The 25029-nt window shown below is 42.3% G+C and overlaps 1 protein-coding gene across 2 annotated transcripts; it reads left to right on the plus strand.

Moving 5' to 3' along the window:
• Positions 1-736: 736 nt before the first annotated feature.
• KCNG3 (potassium voltage-gated channel modifier subfamily G member 3) lies at positions 737-21036 on the plus strand. Of its 2 annotated transcripts, none has more exons than XM_007167104.2 (2): positions 737-1401; positions 20391-21036. In XM_007167104.2, the coding sequence occupies exons 1-2, from the start codon at positions 737-739 to the stop codon at positions 21034-21036; spliced, it is 1311 nt and encodes a 436-aa protein (XP_007167166.2). The 2 variants fall into 2 exon arrangements, with proteins under 2 accessions (XP_007167166.2, XP_007167167.2); XM_007167105.2 differs by having other exon boundaries at positions 737-1368.
• The last annotated feature ends 3993 nt before the right edge of the window (positions 21037-25029 follow it).

Below are 25029 nucleotides of genomic sequence, written 5' to 3' on the forward strand. Positions count from 1 at the left end.
GCCACTGGGGGCGGGAGCGGAGGGGGAGGACGGCGTCACGAGGCGGGGAGCCCGAGGTCCAGGGAGGGGCGCCGGGGAATCCCAGCCCGAGCGAGGTGAGGGCGCGGATGGGAAGAGGAGGGCGGCGCGTGGAGGGAGGTGAGCGGAGCGGAGCCAGGAGGCAAGGAGGGGGAACCGCGAGGAGGCCCCGCCCCCGCCTCTCAGAGCCGGCTCTTCGCCGCCTCCGAACCCGCTCACTTTACCTCTTGCCTCTGGACGGTGGCGGGGCGCGTGCTGGAGCCGCGGCCGGAGGGAGCGCCAGGGACCCGGAGACATCCAGCGCCGGCGCCTCCTCTCGGCACGCACGCCCCCCAGGGGGGAAAGCGCCGCCGCCTTGAAAGGGCACCCCGGCCTCGGAGGGGGCATCCCTCAGACGCGAGGGGCGGCGGCGCTGGCAGCTTCGTTCTCGGCCCGTGGGGCGCAGCGCTGGCGCCAGAGGGGACTCCCCGGCCACCTACAGGTACGGCCGTGCGGAGGGAGCGTCGCTAGCAGCCACGCCGGACTGCCGAAGAGCCTAGAGCCGAGGGGCTCCCGGGCCAGCGAAGGGCAGCAGCGGAGCACGGAGGGAGAGCCGGCGGTATAGCCTGCGGGGCCCGACGGCGCGCTCCCCGGTCGGCCAACAGCAGGCAGGCCCCGCGCGGCGGCCGGGGGGGCGGCGGCGGCGCCGTCGGGCTTCGGGGCCTCTGGGCTGCCAGCCATGACCTACAGGCGCAGCGGGGCGGCCTCGGTGGTGCTGAACGTGGGCGGCGCCCGGTACTCGCTGTCCCGGGAGCTACTGAAGGACTTCCCGCTGCGCCGCGTGAGCCGGCTGCACGGCTGTCGCTCGGAGCGCGACGTGCTCGAGGTGTGCGACGACTACGACCGCGAGCGCAACGAGTACTTCTTCGACCGGCACTCGGAGGCCTTCGGCTTCATCCTGCTCTACGTGCGCGGCCACGGCAAGCTGCGCTTCGCGCCGCGGATGTGCGAGCTGTCCTTCTACAATGAGATGATCTACTGGGGCCTGGAGGGCGCGCACCTCGAGTACTGCTGCCAGCGCCGCCTCGACGACCGCATGTCCGACACCTACACCTTCTACACGGCCGAAGAGCCGGGCGCGCTGGGCCGCGACGAGGCGCGACCCGGCGGTGCCGAGGCGGCCCCCTCCCGGCGCTGGCTGGAGCGCATGCGGCGTACCTTCGAGGAGCCCACGTCGTCCCTGGCCGCGCAGATCCTGGCCAGCGTGTCGGTGGTGTTCGTGATCGTGTCCATGGTGGTGCTGTGCGCCAGCACGCTGCCCGACTGGCGCGCCGCGGCGGCCGACAACCGCAGCCTGGATGACCGGAGCAGGTACTCCGCCGGCCCTGGGAGGGAGCCCTCCGGGTAGGACGCACTGCTTCTCTGCCCGTCCTGTCCGTCCTGTCGAGTCTGTCCGTCCCGTCCGTCGGTCCGGTCTCCGTCCTGTTTGCCTCTGGGAGGCCAAGCCAGGCCGGGTTCTGGGCCGAGCGCGGCCACAGGCGCGGCCAGCCAAGGGGTGGGTTGGTCCTCACTACCCCCCCGCCCCTTTCCCCAGCTCTAGCCGGCTCTGGTCCGCCCACTAGACGCCCCTCCTGAGGGCGAATCGCCAGCCTTGGGGAGACGCAGATAGAGATGAACAAGCCTCCCATGTTTGTAGTTTACTTTTGAGCAAATTAGCAACCGGTTAATTAGATTTCTCTAAACTTTCATCGTTAGTATTCAACAATTTAACCTTGGGCTAAGAGCAGTTTGAATTATTTGCCAATTTCTGATGGTGTTTGAAAAGATGAAGTCTTGTTATCATGGAGTGTGGTCTGCTGTACACTGCCCACACACTCTATACACTCTGCATAACATGAGTTGTAATGGAATTGTTGTAAAGGAGATTAATTTAGCGATAGAGTCTAAGTAATGGATGTCCGTGCCCTTTTCTCTCTTCTTTTCCTACCAAGTATGGAGTTAGCAAAGCACCTGTCCACCGTTTGTTACCAAAGATTCACACTATGACTTCCGGAAGATCTTCAGGCTGGGGAGGGAAAAAGCCATGGGAAACTGCCCTAAATTCAGAAACAGTATCCAGTGACTTAATGGTTTTTCTTTTCACCTTAGTAGCATGAAAGGAAAATATTTTGATCTTTCCTTTGATGTTGCTTACCTTTCAATAGTGATAGCATACTTCTGTTTTTAGTACTAGTGAGTTTATTTTGCATATTTGGTGGGAGGAATAAACAGTAAAGTTGGACTTTCAAGGGAGACAGCCTCTTTGGGCACAAACACAAAATTGTATCATGTATTTTACCTTGGATCCTCTTTTAAGATTCACTCTCCATTCATTTTAAAAATTTGGTTGCTTGCCTGGTAATCTTTTCCTGATAGACATGTGCATGGTTCCACTGGTGCTATGTGCCTTGATACTGGAGTGGATTACTGCCACATAATATTCTTCCTTTGGAGAGTAAAGATTTTTATTTAAATCTAAGAAGTAAATAAACTGTCTGGAACCATGGAGTCCATTACTGATATGCTATCTTGACATGAAATCTAAGACACATGCTTTGAAAGGAAATTAATTAGAAAACTCATTTTGTTTAATGTATTAGTTTCTGAGTTTTCAATTTACAGATAAGAATTACTTATTTGGTACTCCATCAGTACAATGAAATTAATTTATGTACTTATGAAAGAAATGAGAGACATGAATAATAATTTTAGGGGGAGAGAGAGAAAGAAACCAAAAAGGGAAGAGACAGATGGAAAAGAGGAAGACTGCAAAAGAAGTGAAGGAAGAAGATAAATGTTTTATTTGTGTATATGTATTTTATGTATGTATATAATCATTCACGTCAGAACTGTTTCCTAGATACGCAGATATTTCAGGCAGAAACATGTTTTTCTTGGCTTAATGGCCCGGTTTTAAGCTTCACTCTGAGTGTAGGTATATGAAAACCATTATCTGTAATCCCAAACAGATAAACTGAAGGATGACTGAATGACTTGAGGCTGCACATTACAGAGAGAGCCTTCCACAGGCCCCCTCCAACAGACAACTAAGGTGGTACTTTGAGAATAGTGTCTCAAACCCTGTTTGCTTGTAGTTGCTGAAATTAGTCTTTCTTCCTAAAACATCTTTCTGATCATATTTGTCATCTCCCAAATGAAGTCGGAACTTCTCTCTTGGCCTTCAAGGCTCTTTACCTTTGGTTTGGTTTGTTTTGTCTTGTTTTGTTTGGCCGCGCTGCGTGGCTTATGGGATTTTTAGTTCCCCGACCAGGAATCGAATACCGGCCCCTGGCAGTGAGAGTGTGGAGTCCTAACCACTGGACGCCAGGGAATTCCCCAAGGCTTTTTTTTAAAAAAATTATTTATTTAATTTATTTTTGGCTGCATTGGGTCTACATTGCTGCACTCAGGCTTTCTCTAGTTGCGGCGAGCGGGGTCTACTCTTTTTTTGTGGTGCGCGGGCTTCTCATTGCGGCGGCTTCTGTTGTTGTGGAGCATGGGCTCTAGGCACGCAGGCTTCAGTAGTTGTGGCTCGTGGGCTCAGTAGTTGTGGCTTGCGGGCTCTAGAGCACAGGCTCAGTAGTTGTGGCGCCCGGGCTTAGTTGCTCTGTGGCATGTGGACCAGGGCTCGAACCCGTGTCCCCTGCATTGGCAGGCGGATTCTTAACCACTGGGCCACCAGGGAAGTCCCTCCCCAAGATTTTTTGCCCGTTAACCACAATCTGCCTTTGTTGACTTACCCACTGTAACTTGCAGGCATCTTTTGAGTATCCGCTGTGTTCAAGGTACTATTGGTATTCCAAATATTGTAACATTTTTTGGTGAGGAAACCGTGTCAAGCTGGCAGTTGATGTAGGAATCAGAGGCACAATTGATCAACAGTTGAGTTGAGTTGTTCTGGGAAGGTCTCAAGGTGGGAGAGGATGGAAACAAGCTGTCTTTGGAAGGTTGCAGAGGTTGTGCACTGCCCAACACTGGCAGGCAGTATCATTTATGTAAACTACAGTGTTTGAAACCTGTACAACCATGTGTACCCCACCTGGGAACAAAATACGGAGATTTTCCGGGTAATAGGAACATCTAGGGCCTAGGCATGACATTTGTATATTACTTTTAGGGAGTGTGAGTCCAGTGATGGAGTGAGAGGTGGAGACAGGGCAATGTTAGAAGGCCTGGAATGAGAGGGAGAATAATTTTATTTTGCAGGCGGTGGTTAGCTGTTGGCAGGTTTGGGGTGAGTGGATCATGAGTATAAAGTAACAAATGTCATGAGTTGTACACCATAAATTGGAGATGGTGGAGACTGGAAATAAGAGGATTAATTTGGAGATTTTTGCAGAGGGAGGAAATGAGAGCTTGGATTGCTTTGAGGTTGGTGAGAATGGAGATGAAATGACAACTCTGGGAGATAGTAGGAAGAATCAAAATAAATCCAGGGCATTGGAAGGATACAGGCTCAGGGACTGAATAAGTGGATTTCCAGGAGCTAGGAGCACTCCCTGCCACCTGCAGGCTCCATTTGTCCAGACCAGCCTGTTCACTTGTTCCTGAACCACCTGGATGTCCCTTACTGTGCAGTCAGTCCCTTGCCTATTGAAATTAGATCATCCATCAAGCCCAACTCTGATTCTGTTTCCCTTTTGAAGCGTTTCCTGACTACCCTAGTAGATGTGATATTTCCTCCTGAGTTTCTTGAGAGACTGCTTACTTGTGTGACTCATTTGGCAGCTGTAATATTCTTCCTAGCATGGTGGTTATTTTTTTATATAACCATGTCTTAGCCCCCAAACTAGATGAGATGAAAAGCCCTAGAAGGCATCTAAATTCTCTTATTCTCTTGTACTATTTATTATGATAGCATCTTTTAGAAAAAACTATTATTCAGGCACAATAAATATCTATTGTTTATCTTACATTTCAAAACATAACCTTCCAGGAATATATCTTCTCTTGCATAGATTGAAAAGCTCTGTGGGTTAAGGCTGAGGCATTCAGGTGGTGGAACTCTTAGTTGAGGAGAATGGGATCCTGTGCTAGAATGAGAAAAAAGTCTGGTAAGTCAGGGAATAATTATTTATCAAGTACTTACTGTGCAAAAGGAATAAAGATAAGAATATATGGTTTGGTGACTTCCCTGGCAGTCCAGTGGTTAAGACCTGATGCTTTCACTGCCAGGGTGGGTTCAGTCCCTGGTGGGGAGCTAAGATCCGGGGAACTAAGACCCCGTAAGCCACTCTGCGCAGCCAAAAAACAACAACAACAAAAAAATCCCAAGAACTGCTCAGTTCTTTTATGCAGCTGCATGACGTTCCATTGTATGAATGTCCTATAATTTCTGGACACTTAACATTGTTTCTTGTCTGTAGGGAATGCTGTAGTGAATATCCTTGTACATGTACATTATTTTGCTTTCATGAAAGTATATCCATAGGATAAATTCCTGAAAGTAAGTCATTGGGTCAAAGGACATTTGTACTTGTCTTTTAAAAAATTATATATATAAAAAATATATATATATAATTTTTAAAATTTTTACTGAAATATAATTGATTTACAATGTTGTGTTACTTTCAGGTATACAGCAAAGTGATTCAGTAACATATATATGTATTCTTTTTTAGATTCTTTTCCTTTATAATTATTACAAGATATTGAATATAGTTCCTTGTGCTACAGTAGGTCCTTGTTGGTTACCTACTCCATATTTTGTACTTGTCATTTTCATAGATAATTCCAAATTGCTCTACAAAAAGTTGTATCAATTTATACTCCCACCAGCAGCATGTGAGAGACCATGTTTTTTCATACTCTACAAAGCATTATTAAACTTTTGATTTTTTTTTTTAGTTATTTCTGAGTTATACATTTTAAAGTAATAACTAGAATTATGACTTATAACATTATACCTATACTTTTGATTTTTTATCATGCTGGAAGGTGAAAAATGGTGTCTAACAGTTTTAATTTACCTTTGCCTTGAGTAAAAATGTGCATCTTTACATATATTTAGGACTCAGTTATTTTACTTTTCAGTGAGCTGTGTGTACTGTTTGCCCATTTTGGCGATGACTTTCTTAGTTGGAAGATTTTTAGAAAGAATTAAGAAATTAGCTCTTTGTTAATGACATGAGTTGCAAATATTTTATTCTCTAATTTAGGACCCCATTCAAAGAAAACTACAGGGACTTCCCTTGTGGCACAGTGGTTAAGCATCCACCTGCCAATGCAGGGGACACGGGTTCGAGCCCTGGTCAGGGAAGATCCCACATGCCGTGGAGCAACTAAGCACGTGTGCCACAACTACTGAGCGTGCACTCTAGAGCCTGCGAGCCACAACTTCTGAGCCCGAGTGCCACAACTACTGAAGCCCGCGTGTCTAGAGCCCATGCTCCACAGCAAGAGAAGCCACTGCCATGAGAAGCCCCTGCTCACTGCAACTAGAGAAAGCCTGCGTGCAGAAACGAAGACCCAACGCAACCAAAAATAAAATAAATTTCTAAAAAATAAATAAATTAAAAAAAGCAAAGAAAAAAAAGCCTCTATGCTCCCAATGCAGGGGGCTTGGGTTTAAAAATAAATAAATAAATAAATAAATAAATAATAAAAGATGGACCAGATATAAATAAGTTGTGCCTTTTACTTTTTGGTCCCTCAGTTATCTCAGCAGCAGTGTTCTCTTTTTTTTAAACTTTTAAAAATTAATTAATTAATTTTATTTTTGGCTGTGTTGGGTCTTCATTGCTGCACGCGGGCTTTCTCTAGTTGCGGCGAGCAGGGGCTACTCTTCGTGTGGTGCGTGGGCTTCTCACTGTGGTGGTTTCTCTTGTTGTGGAGCATGGGCTAGGTGTGCGGGCTTCAGTAGTTGCAGAGGGTGGGCTCAGTAGCTGTGGCTCACAGGCTCTAGACTGCAGGCTCAGTAGTTTTGGCGCACGGCCTTAGCTGCTCCATGGCATGTAGGCATGTAGGATCTTCCCAGACCAGGGCTTGAACCCATGTCCCCTGCATTAGGCAGGCAGATTCTTAACCACTGCACCACCAGGGAAGCCCAGCAGTGTTCTCGTTTGAGCTTTAAATCTCTTTAGCATGCAAAGCCTTGCTGTAATTTTAATCTGTTCTTTAGAAATTATTTCTAAAAGTTGCTTTGTGTTGTAAGACTTTGAGATTTAAAGATATTTAAATTTCTTTAGGTGTTATTTTAAGCCCAAGTTTAAAAAATGAAATCAAAATGAAACAGCAGGTGATGGAAATTTAAAACTCAATTGTATTATTTCTATTGCCTTTTAGGTCAGTATTATATAAATGCAATACGGTTTTTAAAGTACTTTAAAAATAAAAGCAATATTTGAAACTGAAGATGAAAATCTCAGTGCTTTTACTTTGCAGATAAGGTGGATATTTTCGGAAGCCAGTAATTAATAGATCTCTGATAGGATTGAACATAACCCAGAACCTCAGTTAAAGTCTGTTCTTTCACAGTGGACTGTTTCTTTTAATATGTGTACAGGGTTTTTCTATCTGCTGCCAATTTTAGAATTCAGTGGAAACTTCCTTTTGTTAATACCTTTTCTTTAATCAAAGTGCTTTTATCCTCCCTTTTGGTAAGCAAGTTATTTTAAACATTATTCTTTTTTTTTTTTTCAAATGAAAACTTTGCTCATTGGAAAAAAGTATGGTTCTAAGTGTTACAGAGTAAAGAGTAAACATGCCTCTTTCTCCTGCATCCTATTACCCAGTTTCTGAGTATTCTTCCAGAAATTTTCTTTGCATATATACAAATACACACACATATATATGTGTGTATATATGTGTATATGTATACTATCCACATATGCATGCATATATAATTATATATGCATATTATACAGATGTCTCTTATTTATTTATATATTTATTTATTTGATTGCACTGGGTCTTTGTTGCAGCACGTGGCCTCCTTAGTTGTGGCATGCAAACTCTTAGTTGCGGCATGCATGTGGGATCTAGTTCCCTGACCAGGGATCAAACCTGGGCCCCCTGCATTGGGAGCATGGAGTCTTATCCACTGCATCACCAGGGAAGTCCCTACAGGTGTCTTTTAATTTTTTATTTCTTAATAAATTTATTTATTTTTTATTTTATTTTTTGGCTGTGTTGGGTCTTTGTTGCTGTGCGCGGGCTTTCTCTGGTTGCGGCGAGCGGGGGCTACTCTTTGTTGCAGTGCGCAGGCTTCTCATTGTAGTGGCTTCTCTTGTTGCAGAGCACGGGCTCTAGGCACATGGGCTTCAGTAGTTGTGGCACGCGGGCTCTAGAGCGCAGGCTCAGTAGTTGTGGCTCGCGGGCTTAGTTGCTCTGAGGCATGTGGGATCTTCCCAGGCCAGGGCTTGAACCCATGTCCCCTGCATTGGCAGGTGGATTCTTAACCACTGCACCACCAGGGAAGCCCCCTTACAGGTGTCTTTCTAAATTTATAACTGGGATCATTCTATAATCTTGTTTAGCAATTTGCTTTTTTCACTTAACATCTAGGAACTCTTTCCACATCAGTTAATGTAAATCTTCCTCCTTCTTTTTAAAATTTGTGTAGTATTCCATTGTATAGATGGGCCACAGTTCATTTACAAGTGTCTGTCCTATCAATTATAGTAATGGCTGTAATAGTCAATATTTATTGAATACTTATAATGTGCTAGTCACTTGTTAAAGTTTTACAATTATTTTATCATCTAAGTCTCATAATAATCCTACAAGGTAGCACCATTGTTATCCCCATTTTATGACTGAGATTTAGATAGATTAAGTAGTATGTCAGACTCACATAGTGGTTAAGTCGTGACCTGGCATTTGATTCCCAGGTCCCTGCTCTACTCTGCTGTGGAATGGTTAGCTTGACTGTAGTTTTTCAAAAATGCAAACAGCAGTGCAGAACACAGTCTTTTTCATGTTTCTTTGCAAATTGGTATAAGTACATATGTTGGATACATTCCAAAGTGGAAAAATAGCTGGGGACTTCCCTGGTGGTGCAGTGGTTAAGAATCTGCCTGCCAATGAAGGGGACATGGGTTTGATCCCCGGTCCGGGAAGATCCCACATGCTGCGGAGCAACTAAGTCCGTGAGCCATAACTACTGAAGCCCGTGTGCCACAACTACTGAAGCCCGCGTGCCTAGAGCCCGTGATCCGCAACAAGAGAAGCCACTGCAATGAGAAGCCTGTGCACTGCAACGAAAGAGTAGCCCCCGCTCGCTGCAACTAGAGAAAGCCCCCATGCAGCAATGAAGACCCAACACAGCCCCCAAAAATAATAATAAATGAATAAATAAATTAATTAATTTTAAAAAAAAGAAAAGAATTGGGGGAGGGAAGGACTTGGGATTAGCAGATGTAAGCTATTTTATATAGGATGGATAAACAACAAGGTCCTACTGTATAGCACAGGGAATTATATTCAATATCCTGTGATAAACCATAATGGAAAAGAATATTTAAAAAAAGAATGTCAAAAAATAAATAAAAAAACAAAAAGAGAAAGTAGAAAAAAAAAGAAAAGAATTGGTATCAGTTTTTATAAGATGATCGTGTCTGAGGAGGATGGTCTCTTGATATCATTTCTTTTTTAAAAAATTCTTTTACTAATGCACTGCCAATGAAATTTTAAAAAAAAGTAGAACCCATCGGGTAGTTATATATGGATTGGGAACAGATCAATTCTTACAGTGAGTTGATCTTCTTGCATCATTATTTAGATGGATTAGTGTCTCTTTGGAGTGGAGGTGAAGGTGCTGGGGGAGATTTTTGTACCTGCAGGATGAAGGGCACCCACCTGGAGTGGAGAACGCTGATGGCCTGGATGGGCAGGTGTTGATGGGTCTGGGTTTCTGTTGCTCTCACCTCTGGGAAGTTTTTTAGTAGTGAGAACCAGAACCACAGATTTTGGGTCTCTCCACTTGTTATGTGTATGTTCACCTAGAACATGATGGTTTACTGAAAACTCATTCCTCAGCATCTGGTGAAGAAAAGCTGCCCTGGTGTCCCTGACTTTGAGAGCATCTGGTAGAGATACACACAGAAATGTGGATGGTTTCTTCAGAGTCAGCCCAGAGCCAAGTCCTCGATTACAGGGTAATGAACACAAACACTGAAGCATGGTGTTGATGAAATGCTTTTCATAATTTGGCTCTGGAAAGATGATTTCTGTCTTTTCATCTGTTAGGAAAATCAAGAGACTGGTTCAGAGTGGCCATCTCTTGTAATAAGATTTTGCTGGGTGGTTTTCTTTTCTTCGCTTGCCTCGAGGCATCTGCCTGGTTCCCTCTGACCCACACGCCTCTCCGAGGTCCAGGATGGTGGTGAAGGTCTGCTGAGTCTTGGGCGTCTGCTCATATCCTTGCAGCTGCAGCTCTTTGTGCCCTTCACAGCCAGCCAGTGGCAGGGTCTTGTTGAAGTCTTCTGCCATCTATCCCCCATTTCATTTCATTTCATTATTTCATTTCATTTCATTCCCATCATCCGCCAGTTTGGGCCTTCCATTCCTCTTGCCTGTGTCGCAGTCTCCTGACTGTTTGCACCCTCCAGTCAGCCCATAAACATCTGCCCGATGTATATTGCCACAGTACACCTGGCCTCTTCCCAGCTCACAGGCCTGGCAATATGCCCAGCACACGGTAACCTCTTAAGAAATGCTTATTCAACGAATGAATCCACCTGTTGCCAAATCTTTAAGGGTTTCCCTTTGCCTTTAAAGCTATAACTTGACTTTGCAAATCTATCAGCTTTGCCATAAGGCTTCAGTGTTGCCATAAGGCTTCCAGCCTTAAATCCTACAATCACGCCTCTCTCCACTGCACATCTCACTTGGCAGCCCAGTGAGGATCCCTGTTCTCTGCGTACTGTGCATTCAGTTGTGAGAATTAAATGAATTAATATGTATAATTTTACAGAAAAATGCTTGGTACTCGAGTAAGTACCTAATGTATGTTTTTGTTTATTTTCATTACTGATCTAGAGTACAAAATATATGAGTGGTATGGATTTTTTCTTTCTGTAAGGTAATTAAAATACATAAGAAATAAATCAAGTTTTTTTTGTTTGTTTGATTCCTGCCTTTTTTCCCCATTGAACTTGTGGAGAAAACTTTTATAAGGACATGAAAGAGACTGTAGAGAATTTGGTGGATGGTGATGTACAGTCTGTTGGTGATGTACAGTTTATTACACCATGTATCATCACACTGTATAGGCCTGCTGGAAATGCCTCATACGTTCAAGCCTGAAAGCTTGGGGTAGGAAGGGTGCAACTTTTCTTTTTGTGCTACTCCTGGGGGTGTGCTGGTTGATTCAAGCCACTGACAACTTCATCATGGTGATTGCTCTTCTAGTTGGGCATGCTTTTCACTTTTTCTTTAAAATTTTTCTTAATTGGAAAAATAATATGTGCACACGGTAAATCATTTAACACCGCAAAAGGTAATAAAGTAGAAAGTGAGTTTCCATCCTGCGTCAGGCTCCCTCCCTAGAGTCAGCAACTGGTATTAACAGTTTCTTAAGTATCCTTCCAATACACACGCACACACACACACACGCACGCACACGCACACAATTAAAGCATAATATATGTACTGTTCTGCACCTGTACATCTTGGAGACTGTTTCACATCAAAGCTCAGGAATGCACCTTAACTCTTTTTCGTGGCTACGTGGCATAAGGTAGAGTCATAAAATTTCCAATGTCAATTTCATATGGTTCAACCTAATAACTTTGGGAAATACATTTATATAATCAATCTCCTCTGGATAGATGTTTATATATTTTTTTATCCTTGGGTATTACAAACAGTGGATCTCATTGTACATATTCTTATGTAAATATGCAAGTGTGTTTATAGGATAAATTCCTAGAGTAGGTGGCTGGGTTTCATGTGCAGTATAAAGCTTGATAGATTCTGCCAATTGCTCTTTTAAGTGGTTTTACCAGTTTATGCTACAGCCAGCAGTGTGTGAGAATATAGGCAGAATTCTTGGGAGAAGAGAGAATGAAAGGATGGAGCTTTCATTCTTGCCTTCTCTTTGCACTCAGGAAAACACTGAAGTGATCTCCTTTTGAGTGTGAAGGGAAGACTGCAAGCCCAGAGATGGTTTGTAATAATGATAATTATAGACACGATTTATTGAGCACTTACTATTATTTCATATTAATTCATTTGATTCTTAAGACAATCTGAGAGATAGGTCTTACTGTTATTCTCATCATTTAACCATTGAGGAAAATTCAGGAAGAGAGATTAAATAGCTTATCCATGGTTTCACAGCAAGTTACAAGTGGAGAAGGGCTCCTTGCTTCAGGAGCCTCCTATCTTCTTCCCTTCGTTGGACAGTTTCATGTACGTATTTTTATTTTGGGCAAAAAGTACATAACATAAAATTTACCATCTTGCAAATCTGAAACTGTGTTAAGAACCAGCAGTATGAAAAATGCTACTCTAACACATAGACCATGGAGACTAAGAGATTGACATATTTAATATTAACAATTAACATTGTCATAAAAATCATTAGCATTTTCAGATGTTCCTTAGTGCTTCAAAGCCCAGTAGATCCGTGTTTTATTACCTGTGCCACTGCAATTTCTTAGTTGTGTGATCTTGGAAAAGATGTTTGACTTTTTAACCTCAGTTTTGTAATCTGTAATATGGAGATATTAGGGGAAATACCCGTTAAACAACAACTTCTCTTTTTCCTCTTCCCTCAGCCCCTGGTAACCACCATTCTATTTTCTGTTCCTCTGAATTTTGACTACTTTAGATACCTCCTATAGGTAGAATCATACAGTGTTTGTCTTTGTGTGTGTGTGTGACTGGGTATCTTTCACTTAGTATAACGTCCTGAAGGTTCATCCATTTATTAGCATGTGACAGGATTTTCTTCCTTGGTAAAGCTGAATAATACTCCATTGTAAGACTGTGACACATTCTATTTATGGAGTCATTCATTAATGGACATTTAGGTTGCTTCCATCTGTTGGCTATTGTGAATAGTGCTGCTATGAACACAAGTGTGTAAATATCTCTTTGACACCCTGCTTTCAGTTCTTTTGGATATATAACCAGAAGTGGGATTGCTGGATGATATGGAAGTTCTGTTTTTAATTTTTTTTTTTTTTTTTTTAGAGAAATGTGCTCACTCTCTCTTTTTTTTTTTTAAAGTATTTGTTTTTATTTATTTATTTATGATTGTGTTGGGTCTTCGTTTCTGTGCGAGGGCTTTCTCTAGTTGTGGCAAGCGGGGGCCACTCTTCATCGCGGTGCGCGGGCCTCTCACTATCGCGGCCTCTCTTGTTGCGGAGCACAGGCTCCAGGCGCGCAGGCTCAGTAATTGTGGCTCACAGGCCCAGCCGCTCTGCGGCACGTGGGATCTTCCCAGACCAGGGCTCGAACCCATGTCCCCTGCATTGGCAGGCAGGTTCTCAACCACTGCGCCACCAGGGAAGCCCCTGTTTTTAATTTTTTGAGGAACCTCCTTACTGTCTCCACAGCCACTGCACTATTTTACAATCCTACCAACAGTACACAGAGATTTTAATTTCACCACTTCCTCATCAATACTTGTTTTCTGGTTTTTGTTTCTAATAGTAGGTATCCAGATGTGTGTGAGGTGATACCTTCTGACTGGTTTTGACTTGCATTTCTCAGATGATTAGTGATGTTGAGCATCTTTTCAAATGCTTGCCGGCCATTTGTATACCATCTTTGAGAAGTGTCTATGCAAGTCCTTTGCTCATTTTTAAATTGGGTTATTTGATTTTTTGTTGTTGAGTTGTAGGGGTTCGATATGTATTCTGGATATTAATCCCTTATCAGATATATGATTTGCAAATATTTTCCCCTATTCTGTAACTTGCCTTTTCACTCTATTGTTTGTGTCTTTTGAGGCACAAAAACTTTTAAGTTTGATGTAGTCCTATTTTTCTATTTTTGTTTTTGTTGTTTGTTCTTTTGGTGTCATAGCCAAGAAATCTTGGCCAAGTCCAATGTCATGAAGCTTTTCCCCTTTGTTTTCTTCTAGGAATTTTTTAAAAACTTGTTTTAGGTCTTACATTTAGGCAGTTAATCCATGTTGAGTTAACTTTTTTTTTTCTTAATAAATTTATTTATTTATTTATTTTTGGCTGTGTTGGGTCTTCGTTTCTGTGCGAGGGCTTTCTCCAGTTGCGGCGAGCGGGGGCCACTCTTCATCGCGGTGCACGGGCCTCTCACTGTCGCGGCCTCTCCCGTTGCGGAGCACAGGCTCCAGATACGCAGGCTCAGTAATTGTGGCTCACAGGCCTAGTTGCTTCGCGGCATGTGGGATCTTCCCAGACCAGGGCTCGAACCCGTGTCCCCTGCATTAGCAGGCAGATTCTCAACCACTGCGCCACGAGGGAAGCCCCTCCTTTTTTATTAAGAAGAAAAATCAATGCTTCTCATTGGGTGGCTTCTGTTGTTGCAGAGCCCAGGCTCTAGACGCACGGGCTTCAGTAGTTGTGGCACACGGGCTTCAGTAGTTGTGGCTCACGGGCTCTAGAGCGCAGGCTCAGTAGTTGTGGCGCACGGGCTTAGTTGCTCCACGGCATGGGGGATCTTCCCAGACCAGGGATCGAACCCGTGTCCCCTGCATTGGCAGGCAGATTCTTAACCACTGTGCCACCAGGGAAGTCCCCTCAGCACCATTTTTTGATGACAGGCTTCAGTTATCCCTTAAAGCTCCCAGAAGAGCCATTCCAGTCCTTCAAGTTCTATCAAAGTCACTACATTGTACTGGACAAAAAGCTGTTGAGCGCTTGTTGTATGTCTGATGGGAAGTAAGGGCAGGAGATACAAAGATGAATAAGGCAGGGAACTCTCAGGTGATGTGAATGCTCTATATCTTGATAGGAGTTTCGGTTATAGAGGTTACTCATTTGTCAAACCTCAGTGAGTGTGCACATAAGGTTTGTGCATTCCATTGCATGTAAAGTTCAAATCAAAAGAAAAAAATGAAATATTGAACTCTGGTTAATAATATGCACTCTGAATTTTTTAGATGGAAGTGCACCGATGTCTGGATTTATTTTAAAATGCATCCAAGAAAAAAAGGGTTAATAGATGGATATAGGGATGAATAGGTGATAAGCAAGTATATTTAAAATATTAATTAATTTGTTCCATGTTTGAAATTTTTCCCAATAAAATGTTGAGGGAAAAAGATGAGAAGTTAGCACCCAGAGGGAGACTGATCTTCACCTCATACAACATAGTTAATGGCTTTTTATGTCCTGTCCTAGTCTTATTTGCAGGCAGGAGGGGATGGTTAGCACTAAAAGCATTTGTTCTCCTGTGGAGCCTGTTTGTAAACCTCTGAGTCATTGCCAGAAGTGCCTTCTGTCATGACGGATCAGTTAGGGGAATTAGAATGACTGATGATTGCCAGCAATTTTTGAGGTCCTCCAGTGCCTACGGAAGGGAATACATTTTACATCGTAACTTAGTACACAATTATATGTAGCTGAAACAAAAGTTTTATGAAACTATACTTTGATGCACACTAATATTTCTATTTAATTTCCAAAAAAAAAACCACCATCAATTTTGATCCATTAATGGGCTAAGAACCAGCAGTGTGAAAAATGCTGCTCTAATACATCAACCATGGAGACCAAGAGATTGACATATATAATTTAATATTAACAATGAACATTGTCATAAAAATCATTAGCATTTTCAGATGTTCCTTAGTGCTTCAAAGCCCAATAGATCTGGGTTTCATTACCTATGCCACTGCAGTTTCTTAGTTGTGTGATCTTAGAAGAGATGTTTAACTTTTCAGCCTCAGTTTTGTCATCTGTAAAATGGAGATATTAGGGGAAGTACACACTCCATAAAGTTCTTGAAAAGGGTTAAATGAGATGATGTCTACAAAGTGCTTAGCACAGTGCCCAACTGAAAGGCCTCTCTCTCTCACTCACTCTCTCTCTCTCTATATATATATATATTTAGCTGTGAATTCATGAGCTTCTATATGTTTGGGCCTCAAAAGAAATCAGAATGGGCTTCAAAGGATTCTGGTATCCTTCAGTATCTTCTTCCATTCTTTTTTTCAGTTTGTTTTTTATAGAAGTAGCCCTCGGAGTGCCCAGTCATTTGCTGTAGTGCTCAGTAAAACACAGCACTCAAGTTTTCCAGCAGTTGCTGAAGGTGGCACTGGCAAGAGTGCCATTTGGAAACATGGGGAGTTTTGGCAGGCTTAGTGGTGTTTGTTGTTGGAGAATGCCTTGGCATAATCCTGGGTGAAAGAGGGATGCCTGGGGTTTCTCACTTATTCATCTCCTTAGCGTGGAATTCTGGATAAATTGTGGCTGACTTGGGGGGTGGGCAGGAGGAGCCCCGTGGGCCTCATTACAGATGAGTTTACCTCTTTGAAATTCCCTTACTGAGAGATTATTTAGTGTCATTTGGATTTCCTCCTTTTTAATCTGAACAATTTGGCTGCTGGTGGAAGCAATTAGCTGAAAATGTTCTGGTGTTTCTGGCACAATTAAAATTTTTACTCTTCTTGGGCTTCCCTGGTGGTGCAGTGGTTGAGAATCCGCCTGCCAATGCAGGGGACACGGGTTCGATCCCTGGTCTGGGAAGACCCCACATGCCGCAGAGCAACTAAGCCCGTGTGCCACAGCTACTGAGCCTGCCCCACGACTACTGAAGCACAGCCAAAAATAAATAAATAAATTTATTTAAAAAAAATTTTGGCTGTGTTGGGTTTACGTTGCTATGCAGGGTGCTTTCTCTAGTTGCGGCGAGCGGGGACTACTCTTCGTTGTGGTGCGCGGGCTTCTCACTGTGGTGGCTTCTCTTGTTGCAGAGCATGGGCTCTGGGCGCACGGGCTTCAGTAGTCGTGGTGTGGGCTCAGTAGTTGTGGCGCAAGGGCTTAGTTGCTCCACGGCATGTGGGATCTTCCTGGACCAGGGCTCGAACCCGTGTACCCTGCATTGGCAGGCAGATTCTCAATCACTGCGCCACCAGGGAAGCCCCTACTCTTCTTAATTTAATAGGATCTTAGGATTTTATTGCTGGGAGAGCCCTTAGAAGATCAGAGTGAGAAGAGCAGCAGGGCTCCCGGCATCAGGTCTAGTGCTCTTCCTCATGTCTGGCTAGAGAAGAGACATAGTACTTTAGCTAGAGAACTGGTAAAAACCACAGCTGATCAAAGAACACTATTACTGTGACTGCTTTGTGCTCTTGCAATCCTTTTTGAGTGTGTATCTTATTACTTACTGAATTTACCAGTTTATTACTTAGGATAGCAACCAACTTAGAAATTCTGGTGGCTTAACAGAACAAGGATTTATTGGTTGCTCACATACCATGTCCAATCAGAGTCAGGATGGGGAATGTCTGTCTTTCTTTGAACATATACTCAGTGACTTGAGCTGGTAGGGACCCCACCATCTTGGAGCCACTTAGGACACATGCCTTTCAGGTTGCCACGGCAGGGAAGAGAATTCACATCTACTCTTCCATGCCTCTGCCCAGAACTGTAGTCATTTTGCTCACAGCTCATAGATCAGAACTGGTCATGTGACCTTGCCTAACTGCAAGGGGCTAGAAATATGGGGGAACACATGGAGTATTTGATGAGCATTACCAGGGAGAAGGAATGCCTGGTATTATGTTTATTAAAACTGAATGTTGAAAAAATGCAGCCTCCTATCTTCTAGATCTACCAAGTTTCATTACCCTCCCAGTTTTCTAAGCCTCCAGGTTCATAGAGGTCATTATGGCAGCAGCTTTTACTGATAGCCTGGTGGGGATAGAGAAGCTGCTGCCAACCACAGAGTAATGGGGTCTCTGTGCAGAGCAGCAGGTAATACAGTAGAGAAAGAGATAGGGGCAGCTGTGACTTCATCTGCCGACCTTCCTCACTGGGCGGTAGGTTGGATTACTTTCACTGTGGGCTTTATCTTCCTGCTTAGTTTGTGTGTAGGCTGAAGAATAATCCCTCCCCACAAAAGATATCAGGTCCTAATCCTTGGGAACCAGTGGATATTACCTTATATACCAAACGGGATGTTGCAGATATGATTAAATTAAGAATCTTGAGATGGGGGATTGTCCTGGATTATCCCAGGGGCTCTGAATGCTATCATGTGTATCCTTACAAGGTGGAAGCAGAGGGAGATTTGACACGGTGAGCACAGAGGCAGAGATAGGAGAGATGTGGCCCCAAGCCAAGGAATGCCAACCAGGAGCTGGAAGAGGCAAGGAACGGATTCTCCCCTAGAGCCTCCGAAGGGAGTGGGCCCTACTAACACTTGATTTTGGCCCAGTGATAATGATTTTGCACTTCTGACCTCTGGGTATGTGAAAAAATAAATTTCTGTTGTCTTAAGCCGCCAAGTTTGTGGTAATTTTTTACAGCAGCCACAGGAAATTAATATACTCAAGTTACTACTTTCTTGTTGGTTAGTGGTTCTTGCCCTTCTGACCAGTGAGGAATTGGGACTGGAGTGAATACTGGGGAACCAAGTGACTGGGGAATAGGGTGAGAGTGAGAATTTTCTTTCTGTACTCTTTTTTTTACCTTGGAAATTTAAACCATGTGAATGTACTACCTATTCAAGACATAAATCAAATTAACCTCTATGGCCCTAGGAACCTCCATAGTAGGGGAACATGGTTAATTTTATTTATTCATTTCCCTGAGAAACATCCAGTGCAATCTGTGTTCTATGCCATGCACTTTGGGTACTTCTTTTCAAAATGTTGCCCCACAGACCTTACCATTCCACCTGCTACATTTTCTTCTCTCTCCATCATACTTCTCATGTTTGGGTCTAGGTCAATAGTAGGACAGAATTATGTGGAGAAAAATGAATGTTGGTATAAGGATTGTAACTTTAAATTTGAATTTTAAAATGTAATTTAATTATAATTTTTTAAATGCCATGTTTAAAACATTTTATTACAGTCATATTTGCACCGTACTGTAGAGACATGTACTGTAGTGCATTTTCTTCTTTTCTAAAGCTACTGCATGAAATAACTGAAATGAAAATATTTACAAATAAAAAAATGTAATTTAATTAAAAATTACCTTAGCATTACCTCTCACTCTGGGTCAGGGCTTCCTAACCACTGTGCTGAGATTTAATTCCTCAGCCTTGGGGAGTGTGGGGCGAGGCTGGTGGCTTCCACTTCAGGAATGCTACCCCTTGACGCCAGTAGGCTATGTAGGTAATATTCTTTTCAATGTGTGCAGTGACGTGGAAGGGTTGGTAAACACTGCTCTAGATTAAATGTGGCCCTATATTTTATTGACTTATTTATTTACTTATTTATTTATTTATGGCTGCGTTGGGTCCTCGTTGCTGCGCATGGGCTTTCTCTAGTTGCGGCAAGCAGCGAGCGGGGGCTACTCTTCGCTGCGGTGTGTGGGCTTCTCATTGCGGTGGCTTCTCTTGTTGTGGAGCACAGGTTCTAGGCACGCGGGCTTCAGTAGTTGGGGCTCACGGGCTTAGTTGCTCCACGGCATGTGAGATCTTCCCGGACCAGGGCTCAAACCTGTGTCCCCTGCATTGGCAGGAGGATTCTTAACCACTGCGCCACCAGGGAAGTCCATGGCCCTATATTTTAAAGATACATGTTGAATAAAAATAGCTATGGAAAACAAACAGACAAACTTGTTGGGTCTTAGTGATTGTTTTGCTCCATTGCAGGATTTCTCAGCCTTTTTTCCACTGTAACGCTTGTGATGAGGATGGTCATGACCTGGTGCTCTCCTGGTGAGGGCACTGGCATTCCTGCAGAGCCCAAAAGGCAGGCTCAGATTCAGTGTCTCCCACACAAGCCTGTAGGAAAAAAAAAATACGGTAACATTTACGGAAATGATCTTGAGTTCACTCTTACTTACCAAGAAGTAAATCATTGAAAACTTGGGTGTGTCCACTGTCTGTAGGAACCAAGCCCTTCTGACCTACCTAATAACTTACATCACAGTAGAGAACCACTGTCCTCATGGAATAACATTTCATAGTGTGGCGAGCTGAGTATAAGTTAATTTCAAGCCACCAAGTAAGAGAGAGATTTTTTTTAAGTATTAGTGACAACAAGCAAACAAATGTTTTTTTCAATGCTATTACATGCCATATATAAATAAGAACTTTATCAAGTTCAGTTTTCATTTGTTGATGTATTTGTTGTTCTCTTGCATCCCGGTGGGTCTGATGATGTTGGTAATGCTGTCTGTTTTTTATGTTTTCTGGAAAGGTAACTAAATTTGTATGTCAGTGTAGTACTATCTGAAGAAATCTAAGAGCTATTAAAATGCTTAAAAATAAAATGATCAATTCTTCTTTTGTTCTCCTGACAGGATAATTGAAGCTATCTGCATAGGTTGGTTCACTGCGGAATGCATTGTGAGGTTCATCGTCTCCAAAAACAAGTGTGAGTTTGTCAAGAGACCCCTGAACATCATTGATTTACTGGCAATCACGCCGTATTACATCTCCGTGTTAATGACAGTATTTACGGGCGAGAACTCTCAACTCCAGAGGGCTGGAGTCACCTTGAGGGTGCTTAGAATGATGAGGATTTTTTGGGTGATTAAGCTTGCCCGTCACTTCATCGGTCTTCAGACACTTGGTTTGACTCTCAAACGATGTTACCGAGAGATGGTTATGTTGCTTGTCTTCATTTGTGTTGCCATGGCAATCTTTAGTGCACTTTCTCAGCTTCTTGAACATGGGTTGGACCTGGAAACATCCAACAAGGACTTCGCCAGCATCCCTGCTGCCTGCTGGTGGGTGATTATCTCTATGACTACAGTTGGCTATGGAGATATGTATCCTATCACAATGCCTGGAAGAATTCTTGGAGGAGTTTGTGTTGTCAGTGGAATCGTTTTATTGGCATTACCTATCACTTTTATCTACCATAGCTTCGTGCAGTGTTATCATGAGCTCAAGTTTAGATCAGCTAGATATAGTAGGAGCCTCTCTGCTGAGTTCCTAAATTAACACATTGCAAATCAATTCTTGCATACACTTCATTTGATCGAGTTGACGCTACTTCATATTCATGCATTTCTCGTTGGGTGAGCACTGCAGTGGTACTGTCATCACCTTGGTAGAGTAAAAATTGTCCTTCCCAGCTGAAGGGGTAAAGCAGTTTACTTATTATGGAGTAAATATGATTGAGACTGCAAAGGAAAAGGAATGACTCCTAGAGTAAATTTTAGGATCCTGTTTTATTTAGACTTGTCTCTTCCTTGCCTTGAACAATTACACTTTTTGTGTTTGTTTTAAAGTATATTATTTGAACATTTTAAAACCGAAAGCTACTATTTTCCAAATGTTTTTCCATCTTGTGAATGCAGAAGAAGCTTGGAAGTTATAGTGTTTTTTGTTGGAGAGTAACATTTTCATTTCTAAATGTTTTATAATCTCTCATATCAATGTCAGAAGTACCCTGGAAACATATGTCAGATGCAGGAAGTGTTTAACAACTACTTTAAAAATTTGGCCAGATTTTAAACTGTATAGTGGAGCTAGTAGATAGAAGCAAGAATAGTATTTGAAAAACTTCTCCAGCATATTTCTCAATTATCTGATTTATGTTTGTTCCTATTATTCACCTTATCATACAGCTTCATGGAAGGTTGAGTATGTTCTTCCTTTTCCATTTTGGATTTCTTTTTTCTCTGTCCTGATATGACTGGAAAGGGTATTTGTATTGGTTAGCATTTTATTGGAGTTCATTCTGTTTGAATTCATTGCTGTTACTAGGTGATAATTATCTTAAGATTTGGATGTCCAAACAAGATTTCCAACATTAAAATGATAATGGAAATAGTTTGATATTACAACCCATATTTATCTTTTCTGCTCTTAATTTTTTTTTGCCAAAAACACCATGGGTTTAACAAGACTTAAGATGAAAGGATATTTATGTAGCCGTTTTATACCAAAGTCATACTTAGATGTTGTCACTAGATTATCATAAAAGAAGAAATTATTTCCTTACTCTTGGTTGCTGTGTAGCCAAGCGAATTGTAAGTCAGCTAAAAACAATGAATACATAATTATTTGAGCTGATCTCCGCCATTGTCAATTATAGCTATGCCAAAACTTCTTGTAACAATATTGAATAATATGCCATACTAATCTGGCTAGGTTATTAGGACTAGATAATGTAAAACTGATGATTGTTTAGTGCTGAATTTTAGCAATCTGAATTAGGATTTTGCTTTGTTAACCAGTTGCCATAAAGCCGTCAGTATAGAAACACAAAAAAATTAAAGTCATAGATTCGTGAATAATTTAATGTTATACACTGTAATTTAGTGGGGGTGGGAGGGGGAGCAGGGGAGTTGGAAAGGGGACCTGGATATATTTATCAAAGAAAAGGTTACCAGAAGTGTTCATTAAAGGAATATTAGCCATCATCTAGTTCAAACCTCAAGCAGTATGGGTAGAAAACCAGGGCAAGAGAGGATATGATTGTGAAGGAGTTGGGGCTAAAACCTAGATCTCTAGGAACCTAGCCCAGCAGCTTATTCTTAACACACCTCTGGGTTTCAAGAAAAGCCTTGAGAAACCACACTCTTTGCTGTTGGCACTGCTGAGGTAATAATAGCGAAACCATTCCTTTTCCCTAATTTCCTTTCCTGAGTTTGGGTGATATTTTGGCCATTAAGACTCTCGCCCCATCTTGCCTACTATTGCACACTGGTATGTTACTTATTACATACTCAAAATAAGCTCTGTTATGTATTGTATATTTATTGTATTTTAATATATTTGAAATAAATAGCATGGATTTATTTTTTCTTACCTATTTTGATTAAGGCTATGTGATTTATGCAAATAATAGGCAGGTGATAGCACCCCTACATTACTAACAAGAATAAGACAGCCAGCAATTTTTCTGGCACTGAGAACTCTTCATGAGAATATATGTCTTATCTCCCCAAGTAAAGTATAACTATCTTGAGGGCTGGGATCCTCTCTCTCACACACACCTTCATGTCCCCACAGCATATGTGATAGACATAGACTTGGGTACAAACTGTTGACTGATTTGGGAAGAGAAGCTGCTTTTTGAAGAGACAAGGAGAACTGTATACCTGTATGGGAATGTGTAGAGTCACACATGTAAATACACAAGCAGACTTTGAGGCTGCCCTTAAGTAACTAGTAAGAAATCTCTTGTTGGTGATGCCAAAGTTTTCATAGGACCAGTTCTCATAAAGGAGCATGTTAGATAAATGCTGATGGCAGTTCAGTCACCCGTGTAGTAAGGATGATTATGAGACCTGATAGAATAGTTCATTCATGAGTGAAAAAAATATATATCATGGATGTTGTAGTTTTTTAGGAACAGAGGCATTTTCTTATAGCTTTCCCTGAATGTTACTGCCTTAAAAAATAATAATTGAGTAGCACTTCTTTCATAGTTGTACTTTTAGAAATTTCTCATAACTCAGTCTTCATGGCAGAAATGCTTTCATTAGGGCCTATATTAGTCTTAGTAAGTCAGGTATCTTAAATTAGAATGCCCAAGGAGGAAAGAGGAATCCCGAATGTTTGTTCTCATTGTACCGCACGTGAGCTTATGTGACTTGATCTTATATATGACTTGTTTTGTATCCTCTTAAGTGGGATTTTTCAGAATTAAAGATCCAAAATTAGGAAACATATTTGGAAGTGAATATACTCTAACAATTCCAGGTCTTCTTTATCTTTTATTTGTTTATTTAATTTATTTATTTTTGGCTGCATTGGGTCTTCGTTGCTGCGTGCAGGCTTTCTCTAGTTGCGGTGAGCAGGGACTACTCTTCATTGCAGTGCACTTCTCTTGTTGCAGAGCACAGGCTCTTTATGACTTTTATGTTATTGCTGGTTGCTACAGTTGCATTTGCTTTTCTCTTGGGTTTTGTAGTTACTTGTAAGCACACCTTTCTAAGTTCTTACTTTCTTAAAAATGTGGAAATGTATTCTTTCATGGTGGCAGTAAGTCAAAATAATATTTCCTGTTTTTAAACTTTTGTCCAGATGTCCTAGGTCTACAATGATCTGGGAGGAGGAGAGATGGGATTAAGTTGGATGTTGGTACTGGAAGAATTTTCTCTGTTGGCTTGATATTTTCTAGAAGCAGCTTATTTTTCCTCTTTACTATAGAAATGAAAAATAAAAAACTGAAAACTCCTAGCTCTGTTTTGCTATTAAGCATATATAACTCCAAATTTAACACATAGCTTCACAAAATATTTCCAGCGCCCTCTGACCCTACATAAAAGTACATTCACTTATGGTATGAAATATACATTCCAATCAAATGTGGTATAAATATGTCGTAGGGTCATAATAAATTACAACTAAAGGGCCCTGGAGACCTTCTGGTTTGCCTTGCCCCTTCCTATGTCCTGTATCCCATCCACATGTTAGCAGTCAGGCCACTGTGCTCCCAGTGAGTTGTGATTTAGCCGTCGTCACCCATAGGGAGACCAGCTTACCCTGGTTTGCCTGGAACTTTCTTGGTTTTAGCACTAAACGCACCCCCATCCTGGGAAATCCCTTGGTCTCAGGTGAACTGGGACACTTGGTCACCCTAGTGTCAGAGCACGCCTCAGAAACCTGGTTTTCAGACTTTTGATTCAGTACTCTTTGGACATACTTTTTTTTTTTTTTTTTTTTGATAACTTCAGAAGGCAGGAAGGATTTCTCTTAAAAATATTTTCTTTGGGACTTTGGGGCCCCTTTTTATAGGTCATATAAAAATCAGATGTTGCTTTTAGATGTCAGGAAGGAGGACTTGGGACCAGTGTACAGGGAACTCAGATTTTCAATAGAGTTGTTGTTTTTTTAAAATTAATTTATCTTATTTATTTATTTTTGGCTGCATTGGGTCTTTGTTGCTGTGCGTGGGCTTTCTCTAGTTGCGGCGAGCGGGGGCTACTCTTCGTTGCGGTGTGCGGGCTTCTCATTACGGTGGCTTGTCTTGTTGTGGAG

The sequence above is a fragment of the Balaenoptera acutorostrata genome, chromosome 12 (assembly GCF_949987535.1).
Source record: "Balaenoptera acutorostrata chromosome 12, mBalAcu1.1, whole genome shotgun sequence".
Lineage (NCBI taxonomy): Eukaryota > Metazoa > Chordata > Mammalia > Artiodactyla > Balaenopteridae > Balaenoptera > Balaenoptera acutorostrata.

Excerpts from the sequence above, each read along its gene's own strand:
- KCNG3 (XM_007167104.2), top strand. The coding sequence starts at position 737 with ATGACCTACAGGCGCAGCGGGGCGGCCTCGGTGGTGCTGAACGTGGGC. Across the intron at positions 1,402-20,390 it reads CCTGGGAGGGAGCCCTCCGG|GATAATTGAAGCTATCTGCA; the intron begins GTAGGACGCACT and ends TTCTCCTGACAG.